This window comes from Piliocolobus tephrosceles, chromosome 4 (genome assembly GCF_002776525.5).
Source record: "Piliocolobus tephrosceles isolate RC106 chromosome 4, ASM277652v3, whole genome shotgun sequence".
Taxonomy (NCBI): Eukaryota; Metazoa; Chordata; class Mammalia; order Primates; family Cercopithecidae; genus Piliocolobus; species Piliocolobus tephrosceles.
The window spans coordinates 113,616,490-113,636,960 of record NC_045437.1 but is presented as its reverse complement, the minus strand read 5'-3'; the positions used below and the strand labels follow the sequence as shown (position 1 = coordinate 113,636,960).

The following is a 20,471-nucleotide window of genomic DNA, read 5'->3' as shown; positions in this document are numbered from 1 at the left end:
TTAGCCAGGCGTGGTGGTGGGCGCCTGTAATCCCAGCTACTTGGGAGGTTGACGTAGGAGAATCACTTGAACCCGGGAGGCAGAGGTTGCAGTGAGCCAAGATCGTGCAACTGCACTCCAACCTGGGCGACAGAACAACACTCCATCTCAAAAAATCAAAAAAATTTAAAAATTAAAATGCATAAACCTCTAACTAAACTGCTCAAGAACAAAAACACAACACCAATTAACAATACCAAGAATAAAAGGGGAAACAAGATTACAAATTCTACAGTCATTAAAAGAGTAAATAAGGGAATACTATGAATGATTTTATACCAGTAAGTCTAGCAACCTTTTTTTTTTTTTTCTTACATGGCATCTCTCTCTGTCGCCCAGGCTGGAGTGCAGTGGCATGATCTCGGCTCACTGCAACCTCCGCCTCCCAGGTCCAAGTGATTCTCCTGCCTCAGCCTCTTGAGTAGCTGGGATTATAGGTGCCCACCACCAGGCCTGGCTAATTTTTGTATTTTTAGTAGAGACGAGGTTTCACCATGTTGGCCAGCCTGGTCTCAAACTCCTGACCTCAGGTGATCCTCCTGTCTCGGCCTCCCAAAGTGCTGGGATCACAGGCATGAGCCACTGCGCAAGGCCAAGTCTGGCAACTTCTATCACGCATTCTCAACAAGAGTGATACCATTCCCAAGTGGACAAAAATTGGTTCTTGGAGGTCAAAAAAAAAAAAATCTTATGTATAAAATACAGACATACAATCAGTACATAAATAGAATACATATCTATGGTATTAAAATATCATGGGGAAGGCAGCGGTTAGAGGGAAAGATAGTCTAAAAAGGCACCTCAGGAGAGTAACAATGAAAAAGAGGGCCGGTGCAGTGGCTCACGCCTATAATTGCTCAAGTCCAGGTGGTTGAGGCTGCAGTGAGCCAAGATCACACCAATGCATTTCAGCATAGGTGACAAAGCGAGACCCTGTCTCAAAAAAAAGAAAGAAAGAAAAGAAAAGAAGAAAATAAATTTTAAAAAATAGTTGGGTGTGGTGATGCACACCTATAGTCCCAGCTACTCAGGAGGCAGAAGTGGGAGAATCACTTGAGCCCAGCAGTTCAAGACCAGCCTGGGCAACATAGTAAGATCTTATCTCGACAAATAATAAAAAACTAGCTGGGTGTGGTGGTATACACCTGTGGTCCTAGCTACTTGGGAGGCTGAGGTGGATCGCTTGAGCCCAGGAGGCAGAGGTTGTAGTGAGCCACTGCATTCCAACCTGGGCAACAGAGGAAGACCCTGTCTCAAAAAGAAAGAAAAAATAAAAGTTAGCTGGGTATGGTGATGCATGCCTGTTAGTCCCAGCTACTCAGGAGGCTAAGGCTGGAAGACCACTTGAGCCTAGGAAGTTGAGACTACAGTGTGCTGCACTCATACCACTATATTCCAGCCTGGGTGACAGAGTGGGACCCTGTCTCAAAAAATAATAATAATAAACAAATAATAAAATTAAATTTATACAGGAATGCAAAGGACCCAGATTAAAACAATTTTTAAAATAAAGTTGGAAGAATTATACTACCTGATTTTAAGATATTATAAAGCTACAGTAATGAAGACAGTGTGGTATGGCATAATGACAAACATAAATAAATGGAAAAGAACAGAAAATTCAGAAATAGACCCATGCATTGGTTTTCAACATAAGGAAAGGACAGTCTTTTCAACAAATGGTACAAGAATGATTGGATACCCATATGGAAAAAAAATGAACCTTAACTCTTACCTTGCATCATATACAAAAACTCAAAATGGATTAGAAATCTAAATGCTAAAGCTAAAACTATAAAATTTCCAGAAGAAAATAGGTGGAAATCTTCATAACCTTAGTGTAGTCAAAGATTTCTTAGGACACAGAAAGAAAAAAACCATAAGAGAAAAAAATGGACCACATCAAAGTTTAAAACTTCTGTTCTGGCCAGGCGTGGTGGCTCATGCCTATAATCCCAGCAGTTTGGGAGGCTGAGGCGGGTGGATCGCTTGAGGTCAGGAGCTGGAGATTAGCCTGGCAAACATTAGCAGGGTATAGTGACGTGTGCCTATAGGCCCAGCTACTCAGGAGGCTGAGGTGGGAGAATCGTATGAACACAGGAGGCAGAGGTTGCAGTGAGCCAAGATCACACCAGTGCACTCAGCCTGGGTGACAGAGCATGACTCCATCTCAAAAAAAAAAAAAAGAAATCATAAAAACAGATTTTGCTGCTCAGTAAGATTCAGAATGGGGGGGGCTAACTGGTGGCTGGCGCCTGTAATCCCAACACTGGGAGGCCCAAACTGGAGGACTGCTTGAGGCCAGGAGTTTGAGATGAGCCTGGACAACACAGCAGGACCCTGTGTAAGAAAAAAAATTAAAATTAGCCAGGCGTTGTGGGGCATACTTGGGAAGCTGAGACAGGAGAATCACTTGAGCCAATGAGTTCAAGGCTGCAGTGAACTATGATCATACCATACCCCTACACCCAAGCCTGGGTGACAGAGTGAGATCCTGTCTCTAAAAAAATAATAAATTTTAAAAAAATGTTTTAAAGATTCAGAATGACCACTTCTGGATTCCACTTAAGATACAGGAAACTGAAAAAAGTTATTCTTCCAATCCTTACAACAATAGCAACAAAAACTGATAAATTCACAACTTTTCTTGAATCTATCAGAGAGCTAAGAATGCAAGATAATCAACTAGCCCAAAATGTATCAGTTTTATGACTATTACAATTCCCAAACCATTCTCAACAAAAATGAAAACATACGTGCAATTTTTCTTTTGGCCAAACACTTTGCTCTATTCGACTGTTTTGTCTTCATTTTCTGCAATCCATTTTCCTCCTTTGGTTCCTGTTGCAAAACAAGAAATATGATCAGTGTGGCTGCCACTAAAAGTAGTAATTTCTCTCTCTTCTACCTCCTCTATGACTAAGAGAGGCCTCTGAGGAATTGACGATTGTTATAAATATGCACATAAAATATTAGAAGATCCTTTTCAGTACAAAAAGGAAAACATAAGATCTAGAACCAATAAAAACCATTAAAAACAAAAACGTGTGATATATTGGCATTATTATCTGTCATATAAACAGTCACACAAAAACTAGTCTATCTCTAAAATACCAGTAAGCATCACCTGAGATCAGAGTAGCTTGATTGAAGATTTAAAAAAACAATAATAATGTTTAAACTCGGTGTTTATTCATTTATTTTAAATCACTCTTTCGACACTGGATAGTAAAGGAAAGGAAAAAGAGGGTAAATGAAAAATCCTATAGAAGCAAAAGCGAACCAAATACACTAACCCTACATCCCACCCTAAAATTTAATAAGAAACACAAACAAAATAATCAAGAAAACAAAAAATAAAATAGAGAAAGAAATAAAAGGCCAGGCACAGTGGCTCATGCCTGTAATCCCAACACTTTGGGAGGCTGAAGTGGGAGAATCACTTAAGGCCGGTTCAAAACCAGCCTGGGGAATGTAGAGATATCCTGTCCTTACCCCTCCCAAAAAAAATCTTTTTAAATTAAAAAAAAAAAATTCTTTTTTTTTTAATTAGCCAGGCATGGTCCTAGCTATTTAGGAGGCTGGAGCAGATGGATCACTTGAACCCAGGACTTCCAGGCTGCAGCAAGCTAAGATCGCACCACTGTATTCCAGCCTGGGAGACAAAGCAACATCCCATCTCTAAAAATAAATAAATAAAAATAAAACTGGGCAAAGCGTTTGAACCGAATTTCTCTGAAAATGAAGATACAGAAATGTCCAAGTAGTACATGAAAAGATGCCCAACATCATTAGTCATCAGGGAAATACAAATCAAAATCACAATAAGGTATCACTTCACACCCACTAGGATAATTAAAATAATTTGTTTCAAATCAGAAAATAAGCATTGGCAAGGATTAGAAAAACTGGAACCCTAGTACACTGTTGGTGGGAATATAAAACCGTGCCACCACTGTGGAAAAAAAAGAAATTAGGTACTGATATACACCACAAAATGAATGTACCTTGAAAATACATAATTGAAAGAAGCCAGACAAAAGGCCACATATATCATATAATTCCATTTATAAGACATGCCCAGAATGGGTAAATCCATATAGAAAGTAGATTAGCGGTTGTCAAGGGCTAGGGGTTTAGGGGAAAATGGAGAGTAACTGCTAATGAAAATGGGTTTTTTTCTGGGGGGTAATGAAAATGTTCTAGGCCGCTGCTACTGGGCCATGGAGACTGGCAGAGTATAGTGTGGTGTGAGGTTGGCGAGGGCAGTGGCCATGGAGGGTGGAAAATGTTCTAAAATTAACTGTGGGCCAGGTGCAGTGGCTCACAACTATAATCTCAGCACTTTGGGAGGCCCAGGTGGGCGGATCACCTGAGGTCAGAAGTTTGAGACCAGCCTGGCTAACCTGGTGAAACCCAATCTCTACTAAAAATACAAAAATTAGCCAGGCGTGGTGGCATATGCCTGTAATCCCAGCTACTCAGGAGGCTGAGGCATGAGAATCACTTGAACCCAGGAGGCAGAGGTTGCAGTGAGCCAAGATCGTACCATTGCACTATAGCCTAAGGCAACAGAGTAAGACTGTCTCAAAAAAAAAAAAAAAAGCGAAATAAGACAAATTCACAACTATGGTCAAAGACTTCAATAGCCTCCTCAAAATATTTGTAGAATAGACAGAAAACCAATAAATATAAAGTAGATTTGAACAACACTACCATCAAACTTTATCAGATTGACATTTACAGAAATCACTATCCAAAATGTGCATTCTTCTCTAGTACACATAGAATATGCTGGACCATAAAACAAGTTTGACTAAGTTTAAAAATGATTGAAATCATATAAAGTACATACTATTAATGGAGACTGCAGTGAGCCAAGATCATGTCACTGTGCCACTGCACTCCAGCCTGGATGACAAAGTAAGACTCCGTCTTAAAAAAAAAACAAACAAAAACAAAGGCCAGGTGCAGTGGCTCACGCCTGTAATCCCAACACTTTAGAAGGCCAAGGTGGGCAGATCACCTGAGGTCAGGAGTTCGAGACCAGCCTGGCCAACATGGTAAAACCCCCTCTCTACTAAAAATACAAAAATTACGCAGGTGTGGTGGCAGGCACCTTTAATCCCAGTTACTCCGCAGGCTGAGGCAGGCAGAATCACTTGAACCAGGAGGCTATCATGCCATTGCACTCCAGCTTGGGCAACAAAGCAAGACTCCATCTCAAAAAAATACATATTAAAAAAATAAAAATAAATAACAGAACAAAAAACAAACATGTTCCTAAGATGATTCCAACTGCTTTTTTCTATTCTAAAGCAGAAAAAAAGACTTTTTTTCATATACAACAATACCAAGACACTACAACAATATGAAATACATATTAAAAATCAGTTGGTAGGCCGGGCGCAGTGGCTCACGCCTGTAATCCCAGCACTTTGGGAGGCTGAGGTGGGCGGATCACGAGGTCAGGAGATCAAGACCATCCTGGCTAACATGGTGAAACCCCATCTCTACTAAAAATAAAAAAAAAAATTAGCCAGGCGTGGTGATGGGCGCCTGTAGTCCCAGCTACTCAGGAGGCTGAGGCAGGAGAATGGCGTGAACCCAGGGGGTGGAGTTTGCAGTGAGCAGAGATCATGCCACTGCACTCCAGCCTGGGCGACAGAGTGAGACTCCATCTCAAAAAAAAAAAAAAAAAAATCAGTTGGTAGCCCAGTTTTACGGGAGATTTTTAGGAAACCCTATAAAACAAATAATTCCTATACTATTTAAATTGTGGTAGGACATAGATAAAAATAATAAGCTTTCCTTCTCTTTTATACCATAACCCTAATACTAACATCTGATGAAGGCCATAGCCCCCCCCAACAAAAAAAACTTTATAAAGCCAATGGCAATAGGAGTACAGATGCAAAACTCCTAACTAATATATTGAGGAAAAAAATCAATATTATATTAACATAACACATCATGACCAAGCATGGTTTATTCCAGAAATGCAAAGATATTCCAACATTAGAAAATACTAATCCAATATATAATATTAGTTGATTAAAGGAGAAAAACTACTCCATCATCTTGCTAAATATAAAGGGCATTTGATTAAACATAATTCCTAAAACTACTACTAGTAAATAAGCAATTAAAGGATAGTTCCTTAACATAAAAACAGAAATATGAAACAAATAGCAAAACATCAGAAATAAAAGATGTACTCTATTGCTAGTATCAATCAACATTATTCTGGAAGCCACAGCCAAAGAAATGAAAACAAAACAGAAAAAGGTATAAGTACTAGAAAGAAAGAGAAAAAAATGGTCATTATCAGCAGAGATAAATGCCTACCTAAAATACCCAAGACAATCAACTGAACAATTATAAAAATATGTGACAGATTAACAGAAGAAAAAAATCCAGAGACACACCTATTTATAATAAGATTTTAGTTTATGGTAAAGGGAAAATTTCAAATATCTGGGCGATTGAGAGATTACTGGAAAATACTGGTAGACATGTCTAATTACCAGTACTTAGTTTTTCAAAATATATGTATGCTGTTTAGGGATACATGTAAATGTGGTAAAACTGTAAGGAGAAACATGGGAAGATAAAATAAACAGTGGTTACCTTCAGAAAGGTAGAAAAGAGCTGGGTGAGGTGGCTCACGCCTGTAATCCCAGCACTTCGGGAGGCCAAGGCGGATGGATCACCTGAGGTCAGGAGTTCGAGACCAGCCTAGCCAACATGGTGAAACCCTGTCTCTACTAAAAATACAAAAATTAGTGAGGCATGGTGGCGCATGCCTGTAATCCCAGCTACTCAGGAGGCCGAGGCAGGAGAATTGCTTGAGCCTGGGAGGTGGAGGTTGCAGTGAGCTGAGATCGCGCCACTACACTGCAGCCTGGGCAACAGAGCAAGACTCCATCTCAAAAAAAAAAAACAAAAGAAAGGTGGAAAAGAATGCATTTGGGGAGGGACACACTAAGTGAAGAGGGATTCTCAGGTGGTAACTACAAGTGTTCACATTAATTTTTAAACCTATGCATTTATATTTTATGCACATTTCTGTATGTATAACATATATGACATATGACATACACATGTGCTGCTATAGAAAGGTCTCCAGGAAATACCGTAATGGTTAATTTTAGGTATCAGTTTGACTGGAGTAAGAAATACCCAGAGAACTAGTAAAGTATTATTTTCTGACGTGTCTGTGCGGGTGTTTGCAGAGGAGATTGGAGTGTGAGTCTCAGTGACTAAGTGTGGAAGATCTGCTCTCAATGTGGGTGAACACCACCCAACTGACTGGGGGGCTAAATAGAATAAAAACATAGGAAAGGCAAATGTGTCTCTCTCCTGGAGCTGGGACACATTATTCTTCTCCTACCCTTGGACATCAGAACTCCAGGCTCTCCAGCCCTTGGATTTCAGGCCTTACACTCAGCACCTCTTACCCCTTGTTCTCAGGCCTTCAGACTTGCACTGAGCCATACTACTGGCATCCCAGGGTATCCAGCTTGCAAACAGCCTATTGTGGGGACTTTTCATCCTCCATAATTACATGAGCCAATTCCCCTAATTCCGTCCGTCCGTCCGTCCGTCCATCCGTCCGTCCATCCATGCATCCATCCATCCATCCATCCATCCATCTGCCCATCCTATTGGTTCTATGTCTCTGGAGGACCTAACATAGACATTAAGTGGAAAAAAAGCAAAACAGTTTCTACAGCATGATTCGTTTCCTGTAAAAATCTCTACTGATACTGTATGCATAAAAATGTTTTCCAAGGACACAGAAGAAATTACTGCCTTCGGATCACATGGATGACATCAAGAAATTATTTTAAAAATGAAAAAGAAATTATTTCTTATGGTTAAATGTCTGTAGTATACATTTTCATTTCATACCTTTCTAAACTGTTTTGTTATGGCTTGGTTTTTTTTTTTTAAACATCTATGTATACAACTTTTTTAACATATCCGTATCTATTTGTGTATTTCATATTTTTATTTTTGTTAATATTAAGATGATATCCAAGTAGTACAACTGTTTTGTTTTCTTTCTTTTTCAGATGGAGTGCAATGGTACAATCATAGCTCATTGCAGTCTCAAATTCCTTGAACTCCTAGGCTCAAGCAATTCTCCCACCTGCCTCAGCTTCCCAAGTATCTGGGATTACAGGTGCATGCCACCATGCCCAGCTAAGTTTTGTACTTTTTGTAGAGACAGGGTCTCTACAAAAGAGACCCTGTGTTGCTCAGGCTGGTCTCAAACGCCTAGCCTCAAGCAATCCTCCTGTCTCAGCTTCCCGAAGCACTGGGATTATAGGCATGAGTCACCAGGGATGTACCTAGCCCTTGTTTTCTTCTCTATACTTTTATGCCCTTAAGATGAACTATGTAGACAAAAGTCCTAATTAAAAACTAAACTACAAGGAACGTGGGTTTTTTTTGTTTTGTTTTGTTTTTGAGACAGAGTCTCCCTCTGTCACCCAGGCTGGAGGGCAGTGGAGAGATCTCAGCTCCCTGCCACCTCTGTCTCCGGGATTCAAGCGATTCCTGCCTCAGCCTCCTGAGTGGCTGGGACTACAGGCACGTTCCACCACACCCAGCTAATTTTTGGTATTTTTAGTAGAGACGGGGTTTGACCATGTTAGCCAGGATGGTCTCAGTCTCCTGACTTTGTGATTCACTCGCCTCAGCCTCCCAAAGTGCTGGGATTATAGGCATGAGCTGCCACACCACAGCCAAGAAACATTTTTTAAAAACCAATAAAGATGTAAAGAAATGCTCAATCTTGCTAACCAAAAATATGTCATTTTTTGGCCAGATGCAGTGGCTCACATCTGTAACCCCAGCACTTCAGGAGGCCGAGGCAGGATTGCTTGAAGCTGGGAGTTCCATACCATCCTGGGCAACATGGCGAAACCCCATCTCTACAAAAAAAAAATACAAAAATTAGCCAGGAGTAATGGCTTGCACCTGTAGTTCCAGCTACATGGGGGCTGAGGTGGGACCAGGAGAAGGAAGCTGGAGTGAGCTGAACTAACACCAAACTCCAGCCTACGTGACAGAGGGAGAACCTGGCTCCAGAAGAAAAAAAAAAAAAAAGTACAGGAGAAAGATAAGAAAATCTGAAGGAAAAAACAATGAGTTAATTCACTGCCTTTGAGATGAGACCTGAAGGCAGATAGAAAACTCCAATAAACAAATGGAAATACAGGATAAAGGAAAAAGGTTACAATCTTTATTCTGGAGAATAAAGCTTTCTAAAATGCTAAAAATGTCGTAGAGCTCTGCTGTCTAATACAATTGACACTAGCCTTATGTGTCTTTAATCACTTGAAACGTGACTAGTGTAACAGAGAAGTTGATTTTTAATTTCAGTTATTTTTAAACAGCTATAGGTGACTAGGTGCTATTATATCTAGAACATATCAAAAGATTTTAAAACATTCACGTTTTTCCTCTCACTTTCTAGACACATCAAAACTAAGATTTTCAACTGACTTAGATTATTCAAATAGTTCCAAAATGCCACTTTGGATTACTATATCACAAAACTGAAGAACTATGATCCATCCTCAACTAAGCAACAGGATTACTTCCTTAAGTAATTCTTAACTCCATTTACAAATTAAAACAAAGTTGAGTAAAAATTTCATGGTTTTGGTGAGCTGGCATTAAGGTGAGGTCAGTCACGAAACAAACTCCCCATGGGTAAAGAAGTATAGTTTGAGAGCTACAGCTCTACTTTTTAGCTCTACTTTACTTACCTCTCCATCACTATCGGATATCACAATGAATGCATCCTCAAGTCTACGCTTCCTCTTCACACTGAAAGAACTGGTAGTTTCCACATCCTTCTTCTCCAGGTTCCGAGATTCGGAGACTTCTTTAACTTTTTTCTTTCTCCGTGGCATCCTTTTGTCTAGAATAAAAAGACAATAATTTTGTCTAGAATTAAAAAATCATAATTTACTTAAAGTTTTCTAGAAGCTATTCAACGTAGTCTTTTATTTGTGACAGTATCGCTTTGTTGCCCAGGCTGGAGTGCAGTGGCATCATCTTGGCTCACTGCAACCGCTGCCTCCCAGGTTCAAGCAATCCTCCTGCCTCAGCCTCCCGAGTAGCTGGGACTACAGGCACATGCCACTACACCGGTTAATTTTTGTATTTTTAGTACAGACAGGGTTTCACCATGTTGGCCAGGCTGGTCTCAAACTCCTGACCTCAGGTGATCCACCGCCTCAGCCTCCCATAGTGCTGGGATTATAGAATTGAGCCACCACACCCAGCCTAATTTTTGTATTTTTGTAGAGACAGGGTTTCACCATGTTGGGTCAGGCTGGTATAGAACTCCTGACCTCAGGTGATCTGCCCGCTTTGGCCTCCCAAAGTGTTGGGGTTACAGGAGTGAGCCACCATGCCCAGTCTCAATTTAATCTTGTAAAAGGAAAAGATAACCCTATCTGACAGAAGCAAAACTGGATTTCTTAACTAGTCTACTACTTATCAAAAATATAGAGGAATTTTTTTTAGAAAAATATAGGGAAAAAACGTTTTTTTCTATAGAGGGAAACACAGACCAGGCACGGTGGCTCACGCCTGTAATCCCAGCACTTTGGGAAGCTGAGGTGGGTGGATCATTTGACGTGAGGAGTTAGAGACCAGCCTGGCCAACATGGGGAAACCGTGTCTCTTCTAAAAATATAAAAATTGGCCGGGCATGGTAGCGCGTGCCTGTAATTCCAGCTACTCTACTAAGGAGACTGAGGCAGGAGAATCACTTGAACCCAGGAGGCAGAGGCTGCAGTGAGCAGAGATCGCGCCACTGCATTCCAGCCTGGGCGACAAGAGGGAAATTCTGTCTCAAAAAAAAAAAAAAAGATATAAATATACAAACCTCATTCTCCATGGTGAAATTTCAGTATCAATAATATAGAAATGTATCCTAGTTCTTTTTTTTTTTTTTTTTTTGAGGTGGAGTCTCGCTCTGTCACCCGGACTGGAGTGCAGTGGCCGGATCTCAGCTCACTGCAAGCTCTGCCTCCCGGGTTTACGCCATTCTCCTGCCTCAGCCTCCGGAGTAGCTGGGACTACAGGCGCCCGCCACCTCGCCCGGCTAGTTTTTGTATTTTTAGTAGAGACGGGGTTTCACCGTGTTAGCCAGGATGGTCTCGATCTCCTGACCTCGTGATCCGCCCGTCTCGGCCTCCCAAAGTGCTGGGATTACAGGCTTGAGCCACCGCGCCCGGCTATCCTAGTTCTTTAAACATCAATTTAGATAACTGCTTTTCTTGACTACATATTATAATTTACTTACAAGTTTTTCTTCTCTTGAGACGAGGTCTCGCTCTGTTGGCCGGGCTAGAGTGCATGATCGTAGCTCACCACAGCCTCGTCCTCCTTGGCTCAAGCAACCCTCCCACCTCAGCTTCCTGTGCAGCTGGGGCCACAGGGGTGTGCCAGCATACCTGGCTAATTTACTTTTTATTCCTTATAAGATAGGATCTCACTATATTACCGAGGTCAAGATTTTTTAAATACCAAATGCCTCAACCTGATAAAGGACATCTACAAAAATCCCATAACTAATAAGCTAACGTCATATTTAAAGGTAAAAGACTAAATGCTTTCTCCTTTCAACAAGGAGCAAGACAAGAAAGTTTCCTTTCAGCTGGGTACAGTGGCTCACCCCTGTAATCCCAACACTTTGGGAGGCCAAGGCAGGAGGATCACTTGAGGTCAAGGAATTTGAAACCATCCTATGCAACATTTTTTTTTTTTTTTTTTTTTTGTAGAGACAAGACACGGCATCCTGTCTGTACAGGATGGAAGGCCGAGGTGGGCTGATCACCTGCGGTCAGGAGTTCAAGCCCAACCTGGCCAACATGGTAAAACCCCATCTCTATTAAAAATACAAAAATTAGCTGGGTGTGGTGACTGTAATCCCAGCTACTCCAGAGGCTGAGGCAGGAGAATCACTTGAACTCAGGAGGCAGAGGTTGCAGTGAGCTGAGATTGTGCCACTGCACTCTAGCCTGGGTGCCAGAGTGAGATTTCATCTCAAAAAAAAAAAAAACAGTTAGCAAGGCACAGTGGTGAGCACCTACAGTCCCAGCTACTCAAGAGGCTGAGGCAGGAGGACAGCTTGAGTGTGTTTGAAACTGCCATGAGCTATGATCATGTCAATGAACTTCAGCCTAGGCAACTGGGCAACACCCTGTCTCAAAAAGAAAAAAAGAGACTGGGCACAGTGGCTCACCCTATAATCCCAGTACTTTGGGAGGCCAAGGCGGGAGGATGGCTTGAGTTCACAAGTTAAGATACACCAGCCTCATCAACATAGCAAGACCCTGTCTCTACAAAAAAATAAAAAAATTAGCTGAGCAATGGTGGCAACCCTGTGGTCCCAGTCACTGAGTCACTGCAGCCTGGGCAACAGGGTGAGGTTCTGTCTCACAAAAAAACAACGTCTGCTTTCATCATTGAACATTATACTTAGGGTTCTAGGCAGAACAATTAAGCAAAGAGAAATAAAAGATATTCAACTTAGAAAGAAGTAAAACTATCATGATTTGCAGATGACATGACCTGTGTTTAAAAAAAAAAACAACAACAACACTAAGAAACACATTAAAAAACTATTACAGGCCAGGTGCAGTGACTCACACTTGCAATCCCAGCATTTCGGGAGGCTGAAGTGGGCAGATCACTTGAGGTCAGGAGTTTGAGACTAGCCTGGCCAATACGGTGAAACCTCGTCTCTACTAAAAATACAAAAAATCAGCCGGGCGTGGTGGCAAGCGCCTGTAGTCCCAGCTACTTAGGAGGCTGAGGCAGGAGAATGGCATGAACCTGGGAGGCGGAGCTTGCAGTGAGCCAAGATGGTGCCACTACACTCCAGCCTGGGAAACAGAGCGAGACTCTGTCTCAAAAAAAAAAAAATACAAAAATTAGCCAGGCGTGGTGGCAGGTGCCTGTAATCCCAGCTACTTGGGAGGCTGAGGCAGGAGAACTGCTTGAACCCGGGAGGTAGAGGTTGCAGTGACCCAAGATCGTGCCATCAGGCACTCCAGCCTGGGCAACAAGAGTGAAACTCCATCTCAAAACAACAACAACAAAAAAACTATTATAACTAATCAACAGTTCATCAAGGTTCATCTTGCCTTGTATCAATGCAGGAAACAAGTCAACATACAAAAATCAAATGCATTCCTATATGCTAGCCATAAACAATCAAAACTGAAATTTTAAAAATTTATTTCTGGCCGGGCGCAGTGGCTCAAGCCTATAATCCCAGCACTTTGGGAGGCCGAGACGGGCGGATCACGAGGTCAGGAGATCGAGACCATCCTGGCTAACATGGTGAAACCCCGTCTCTACTAAAAAATACAAAAAACTAGCCGGGCGAGGTGGCGGGCGCCTGTAGTCCCAGCTACTTGGGAGGCTGAGGCAGGAGAATGGCGTGAACCCGGGAGGCGGAGCTTGCAGTGAGCTGAGATCTGGCCACCACACTCCAGCCCAGGCGAAGGAGTGAGACTCCGTCTCAAAAAAAAAAAAAAAAAATTTATTTCTGGCCAGGCGCAGTGGCTCATGTCTATAATAATCTCAGCACTTTAGGAGGCTGAGGCGGGTGTATCACTTGAGGTGAGGAGCTCAAGACCAGCCTGGCCAACATGGTGAAACTCCATCTCTACCAAAAAATTAAAAAAATTAAAAAAAAATTAGTCGGGCATGGTGGTGCACACAGGTAGTCCCAGCTACTCAGGAGGCTGAGGTAGGAGGATTGCTTGAACCTGGGGCAGAGGTTGCAGTGAGCCAAGATCACACCACTGCCCTCCAGCCTGTGTGACAGAGCGAGACCCTGTCTCAAAAAATAATAATAAAATAAAAATAAAAATTAGCCAGGCATGGCAGCTAATGCCTGCAGTCCCAGCTACTTGGCAGGCTAAGGAGGAGGGATCGCCTAAGTCCAGAAGGTTGAGGCTGCAGGCTGGGCGCGGTGGCTCACGCCTGTAATCCCAGCACTTTGGGAGGCTGAAACAGGCGGATCACGAGGTCAGGAAATTGAGACCATCCTGGCTAACACGGTGAAACCCCGTCTCTACTGAAAAATACAAAAAGTTAGCCGGATGTGGTGGCGGGCACCTGTAGTCCCAGCTACTCGGGAGGCTGAGGCAGGAGAATGGCGTGAACCTGGGAGGCGGAGCTTGCAGTGAGCCGAGATCGTGCCACCACACTCCAACATGGGCGATAGAACGAGACTCCGTCTCAAAAAAAAAAAAAAAAGAAGGTTGAGGCTGCTACAGTAAGCTGTGATCACACCATTGCACTCCAGCCTGGGCAACAGAGCAAGGCCCTGTTTCCCAAAAAAAAAAACAAAAAAGAAAAAGACATCAAATGCAAAAGTAGCCCAGCACAGTGGGCTGTAATCCCAATACTCAAAGAGGCCGAGACTGGTGGATCACTTGAGTCACAGTGGGCTATAATCCCAGTCTGTAACCCCAACACTCTGAGAGGCCGAGACTGGTGGATCACTTGAGCCCGGGAGTCTGAGACGAGCCCAGAAAACATGGCAAAACCCTATACAAAAAAATACAAAATTTAGCCAGATGTGGTGGCGTACCTGTAGTCCCAGCTAGTTGGGAGGCTTAGGTGGGAGGATGGAGGATCAATTGAGCCCAGGGTGTCAAGGCTGCAGTGAACCAAGATCCATGCCACAGCACTCCAGCCTGGGTGACAGACTAAGCCCCTGTCTAAAAAAATATTAAAAACTACTCAAATCATTAGTCATGAGGGAAACACAAATCAAAACCACAATGAAATACCACTTTATACCCACTCTGATGGCTGGCTATTTTAAAAATAATGGAAAATAACTAGTGTTGGTGAGGATGCTGGAGAAACTGAAACTCTAGTACATTGTATTACTGATACGAATGTAAAATGGTGTGGCCACTATGGGGAAACAAAAGGAATGAAGTATTAATATATTCTACAACATGGATGAACCTTGAAACCATGCCAAGCGAAAGAAGCCAGACATAAAAGGCACATACTGTGTGATTCTATTTATATGAAACACCTAGAATAAGCAAATCCACAGGCAGAAAGCAGAAGTGATTACCAGAAGATGGAGTAGGGGAAAATGTACGATGACTGCTTAACGGATATAAGGTTTATTTTGGGGGTGACAGAAATATTCTGGAATTAGAAAGTGGTGATAATCACACAACACTGTGAATTTACTAAAAACCACTAAATTATACACTTAAAATGATTGAAATGGTAGATTTTGTTAGGTGATTTTTTTTTTTTTTTTTTTTTTTTTGACAGTGTCTTACTCTGCTGCCAGGCTGCAGTGGCACCATCTCAGTTCACCACAGCCTCCACCTCCCAGGTTCAAGCAATTCTCCTGCCTCAGCCTCCCAAGTAGCTGGGGCTACAGGCATGCGCCACCACACCCCACTAATTTTTGTATTTTTAGTAGACATGGGGTTTCACCATGTTGACCAAGATGGTACTGATCTCTTGACCTCGTGATCCACCTGCCTTGGCCTCCCTAAGTGCTGAGATTACAGGCTGAGCCACCGCGCCCGGCCTGTTAAGTGAATTTCACCTCAATTTTTTAAAAAGGGGAGCCCCAGATAATTTTATTTTATAGCCAGAGCAGAGAATCACTGACTCAATCATAGATTTAAATAAAGCCACCTTAACTTTGTTACAAACTTCTCAAACCATTCAATTACTTCTAAGGGAGTTGTTACATCTTATTATCAGAAGTAGTCTGCACAATACGAGCATTAAGGTTTTTCTAAAAAAACACTTAAGGGATAAAAAATTTTAAATTAAGGGATAGTAACAACGTACACACCCAGATGCTTACAATTTACAAAATCATTCCCCTTCATAAAACTAGACACACAAACGTCTTTTTCTGTGCTTAATGCATATTTTTAATGACTAAAGAACAAGAAATTACAAAGATCAAAAAATTAGCCAGGGGCAGTGGCTCAAGTATGTAATCTCAGTACTTTGGGAGGCCAAGGTGAGAGGATCATCTGAAGACAAGAGTTTGAGACCAGCCTGGACAACATGGTGAAACCCCATCTCTATTAAAAATACAAAAATTAGCTGGGTATGGTGGTGCATGCCTGCAGTCCCAGCTACTGGAGAGGCTGAGGCAGGAGGATTGCTTGAACCCAGGGGATGGAGGTTGCAGTGAACCGAGATCACACCACTGCACTACAGCCAGTCAACAGACCAAGACTCTGTCTCAAAAAAAAAAAAAAAAAAGAAATGCACATTTTTAACTTTTGTATTTAAATATAGTTAACAGAATATTCACTGCATATGCAATGCAGAACTAGCTAGTTATTATTTAAGTACACATAAATTCATACTAAAGCAGTAACATCTCACTAGCTAACTGGATATGAGCTATCCACTATGGTCTAAATGTTTGTGTCCCTCCAAAATTCATACGCTGACATCTAATCCCCAATGTGTTGGTAAGAAATGGGGCCTGGGGCCGGGCGCGGTGGCTCACACCTGTAATCCCAGCACTTCGGGAGGCTGAGGCAGGCAGATCATAAGGTCAGGAGATCGAGACCATCTTGGCTAACACAGTGAAACCCCGTCTCTACTAAAAATACAAAAATATTAGCTGGGCATAGTGGCAGGCGCCTGTAGTCCCAGCTACTTGGGCAGAAGAATGGCGTGCACCCGGGAGGTGGACCTTGCTGTGAGTGGAGATCGCGCCACTGCACTCCAGCCTGGGCAACAGAGCGAGACTCCGTTTCAAAAAAACAAATGGGGCCCTATGGAAGTGACTAGGTCATGAAGACACAGCACTCATGAAAGGGACTAGTGCCCTTATAAGAGAGGCCTAAGAGAGCTTGCTTGCCCCTTTTACCCTTCTGCCATGTGAAGACGCAGCAACAAGGTCCCATCTTTTAAGCAGAGAGCAAGCCCTCATCAGGCACCTTGATCTTAGATTTACCAGACTTCAGAACTGTGAACAAAAAAATTACATTGTTTATAAATTACCCAGTCTAAGATATTCTGTTATAGCAGCAGGAAAAGACTAAAAACCTATTAAGTTACCATTACACAAATTAAAACACAAATAAGATGACATATTTGTACTTCCTAAAAGAAATTAATTTTTATATTAATTTGCAAGAAGTGAATTTTCTAAACTCCAAACTACAAGAGAAATGGAAAAAACACAAATACAACTTTGTACAAATGTTGCCATATTTCTAACAAAAATAGATTTTATATTTATGTTTTTGTTTTTTGAGATAGGGTCTTGCTCTGTTGCCTTGGCTTGAGTGCAGTGTGTATGATCATAGCTTGCTGCAACCTCTAACTCTTAGGTTCAAGCAATCCTTCTGCCCCAGCTTCCCAGGTAGGTAGGACTACAAGAGTACACCACCACACTCAGCTAATTTTTTTTTAAAGAGATGGGGGTCTTGCTATGTTGCCAGGCTGGTCTTGAACTCCTGGCCTCAAACGATCCTCCTGTCTTGGCCTCCCAAAATGCTAGGATTACAGGCACAAGCCATCATGACAATCAAGTCCTCAGTTTTAACAATTCACCTTACTCTACCTTTTTAGATTCAGGTCTGTTACTATCATAATGAACACTACCCAAAGAACACATCTCTTTGGGGAGAAACAGCAAAGACAACTGAGGGGAAAGAATATGAAATCTGGCAAATTGAGAAGACAGATCTGACCAGCCTGGGCAACAAAGAAAGACCGCCTCTCAATCACCTGAGGTTGGCAGTTCAAGACCAGCCTGACAAACATGGAGAAATCCCACCTCTACTAAAAATACAAAATTAGCCAGGCATGGTGGTGCTACTGCATTCCAGCCTGGGCAACAAGAGTGAAACTCCGTCTCAAAAAAAAAAAAAGAACGACCCCGTCTCCAAAAACTTTTAAAAATTAGCCAGGTGTGGTGATGCATGCCTATAGTCCCAGCTACTCTTAAGAGAATGAGGTGCAACGATCACCTGAGCCTAGGGTGGTGGAGGCTGCACTGAGCCATGATGGTGCCACTGCACTCTAGCCTGGGCAACAGAGTGAGATCTCATCTCAAAAGAAAAGATAGATCTTAGATTAATACTTAGAGAACTGCCAGCCGAGAGTTCTTAACCTGTCAATCCAAAAGCCCTTAAAGAATCTATAGATTGGCTTCAGGGGATTAACTAAAATTGTGTGTAAAATTGGTTTTTTCTGTATCTTCCTTGGAAAAATTTTTATAATTTTTATTGAATTCTCAAAGGAGCTAAAGACCCAAAAGAGTGTAGAACTACCAAGATTTGGCCAGGAATAGTGTCGCATGCCTGTAATCCCAGCACCTTGGCGGGCCGAGGCAGAAGGATCACTCGAATTCAAGCGTTCAAGATGAGCCTCAGCAACACAGTGAGACCCTGTCTCAATTTAAAAACAAAACAAAACAAAAAAGGTGACTTTGAGTAAATAAAGCTCTCTCTTTTTTTTTTTTCTTTTTGAGATGGAGTCTCGCTCTGTCGCCCAGGCTGAAGTGCAGTGGCACAATCTCAGCTCACTACAAGCTCTGTCTCCCAGGTTCATGCCATTCTCCTGCCTCAGCCTACTGATTAGCTGGGACTATAGGCGCACACCACCATGCCCAGCTAATTTTTGTTGTATTTTTTTAGCAGAGACAGGGTTTCACCATGTTAGCCAGGATTGTCTCGATCTCCTGACCTCGTGATCCACCCACCTCGGCCTCCCAAAGTGCTGGGATTGCAGGCATGAGTCACCGCGCCCAGCCTGAATAAAGCTTTCTTAGGACATAAAGAAAATTTTTAAATTGATAAATTTGACATCACTGAAACTTAAAAGTTCTGCTCTTTAAAAAAAAAAAAAAAAGACCATTAAGAAGCCACAGAATGACAGTCTGGGCAAAATAGCAATGCCTTGTCTCTATAAAAAAAAAAAATTTTTTTTTTAATTAGCTGGGTATGGTGGCACACACCTGTAGTTCCAACTACTCAGAAGGCTGAAGTAGGAGGATCACCTGAGCCAGGGAGGTCAAAGCTACAATGAGATGTGGTCACACTACTGCACTCCAGCCTAGGCAACAGAGTAAGACCCTATATCAAAAAAGAAAACAAAAAGCTGCCATAGAATGGAAGAAAATATGTGCAATACATTTATCTTGTAAAAGATTTATGTCCAGAATATATAAAGAATTCTTGGGCCAGACATGGTGGCCCACACCTGTAATCCCAGCACTTTGGGAGGCTGAGGCAGGTGGATCACATGAGCTCAGCAGTTCGAGATCAGCCTAACCAGCATGGCAAAACCCCATCTCTACTAAAAATACAAAAGTCGGCTGGGCGTGGTGGTGTGCACCTATAATCCCAGCTACTGGGGAGGCTGAGGCATGAGAATCACTTGAACCCAGGAGACAGGGGTTGAGCCAAGATCGTGCCACTGCACTCCAGCCTGGGCAACAGAGCAAGATTCCATCTCAAAGAAAAAAAGTATTGGCCAGGTGCAGTAGCTCATGCCTGTAATTCCAGCACTTTATGAGGCCAACACGACTCACCACAATCTCAACCTCCTGGACTCAAGCAATTCTTCCATCTCAACCTCCCAAGTAGCTAGGACCACAGGCATGTGCCACCACACCCAACTAATTTACTTTTTATTTTTTGTAGAGACAAGGTCTCACTATATTGCCCAGACTGGTCTCGAACTCCTGGGCTCGAGTGATCCTCCCACCCTGGTCTCCCAAAGTGCTGGGATTACAGGTGTGAGCGACCACGCCCAGGCACAAATATTTTCTTACCTTTTAAAAACATATCTAGGCCGGGTGCGGTGGCTCACGCCTGTAATGCCAGCACTTTGGGAGGCCAAGGCGGGCGGATCACAAGGTCAGGAGATCAAGACCATCCTGGCTAACACAGTGAAACCGCGTCTCTACTAAAAATTCAAAAAATTAGCCGGGCGTGGTGGTGCATGTCTATAGTCCCAGCTACTCAGAGGCTGAGGCAGGAGAATGGCGTGAACCCAGGATGCAGAGCTTGCAGTGAGCCGAGATCCTGCCACTGCACTCCAGCCTGGGCGACAAAGCGAGACTCCATCTCAAAAAATAAAAATAAAATAACAGGCCGCGCGCGGTGGCTCAAGCCTGTAATCCCAGCACTTTGGGAGGCCGAGACAGGCGGATCACGAGGTCAGGAGATCGAGACCATCCTGGCTAATGCGGTGAAACCCCATCTCTACTAAAAAATACAAAAAACTGGCTGGGCGAGGTGGCGGGTGCCTGTAGTCCCAGCTACTCGGGAGGCTGAGGCAGGAGAATGGCGTAAACCCGGGAGGCGGAGCTTGCAGTGAGCAGAGATCCGGCCACTGCACTCCAGCCTGGGCGACAGAGC

General features: G+C 42.7%; 1 protein-coding gene across 7 annotated transcripts in view; it reads right to left on the bottom strand.

The window, feature by feature from the left end:
- Nucleotides 1–20,471, bottom strand: part of UIMC1 (ubiquitin interaction motif containing 1) — a 99,015-nt gene that overhangs the window by 67,596 nt on the left and 10,948 nt on the right. For 6 of the 7 annotated variants that reach the window (XM_031935459.1, XM_031935460.1, XM_031935465.1 and 3 more), the window contains exons 2-3: nt 9,822–9,976; nt 2,796–2,880 (exon numbers count right to left, since the gene is read on the bottom strand). In XM_031935459.1, coding sequence (XP_031791319.1) covers nt 2,796–2,880; nt 9,822–9,968 — 232 coding nt within the window. In that variant the 5' untranslated portion in view covers nt 9,969–9,976. Of the gene's footprint in view, nt 1–2,795; nt 2,881–7,499; nt 7,730–9,821; nt 9,977–20,471 lie in introns of those variants that run through there. The other variant, XM_031935464.1, reaches the window with a different exon arrangement.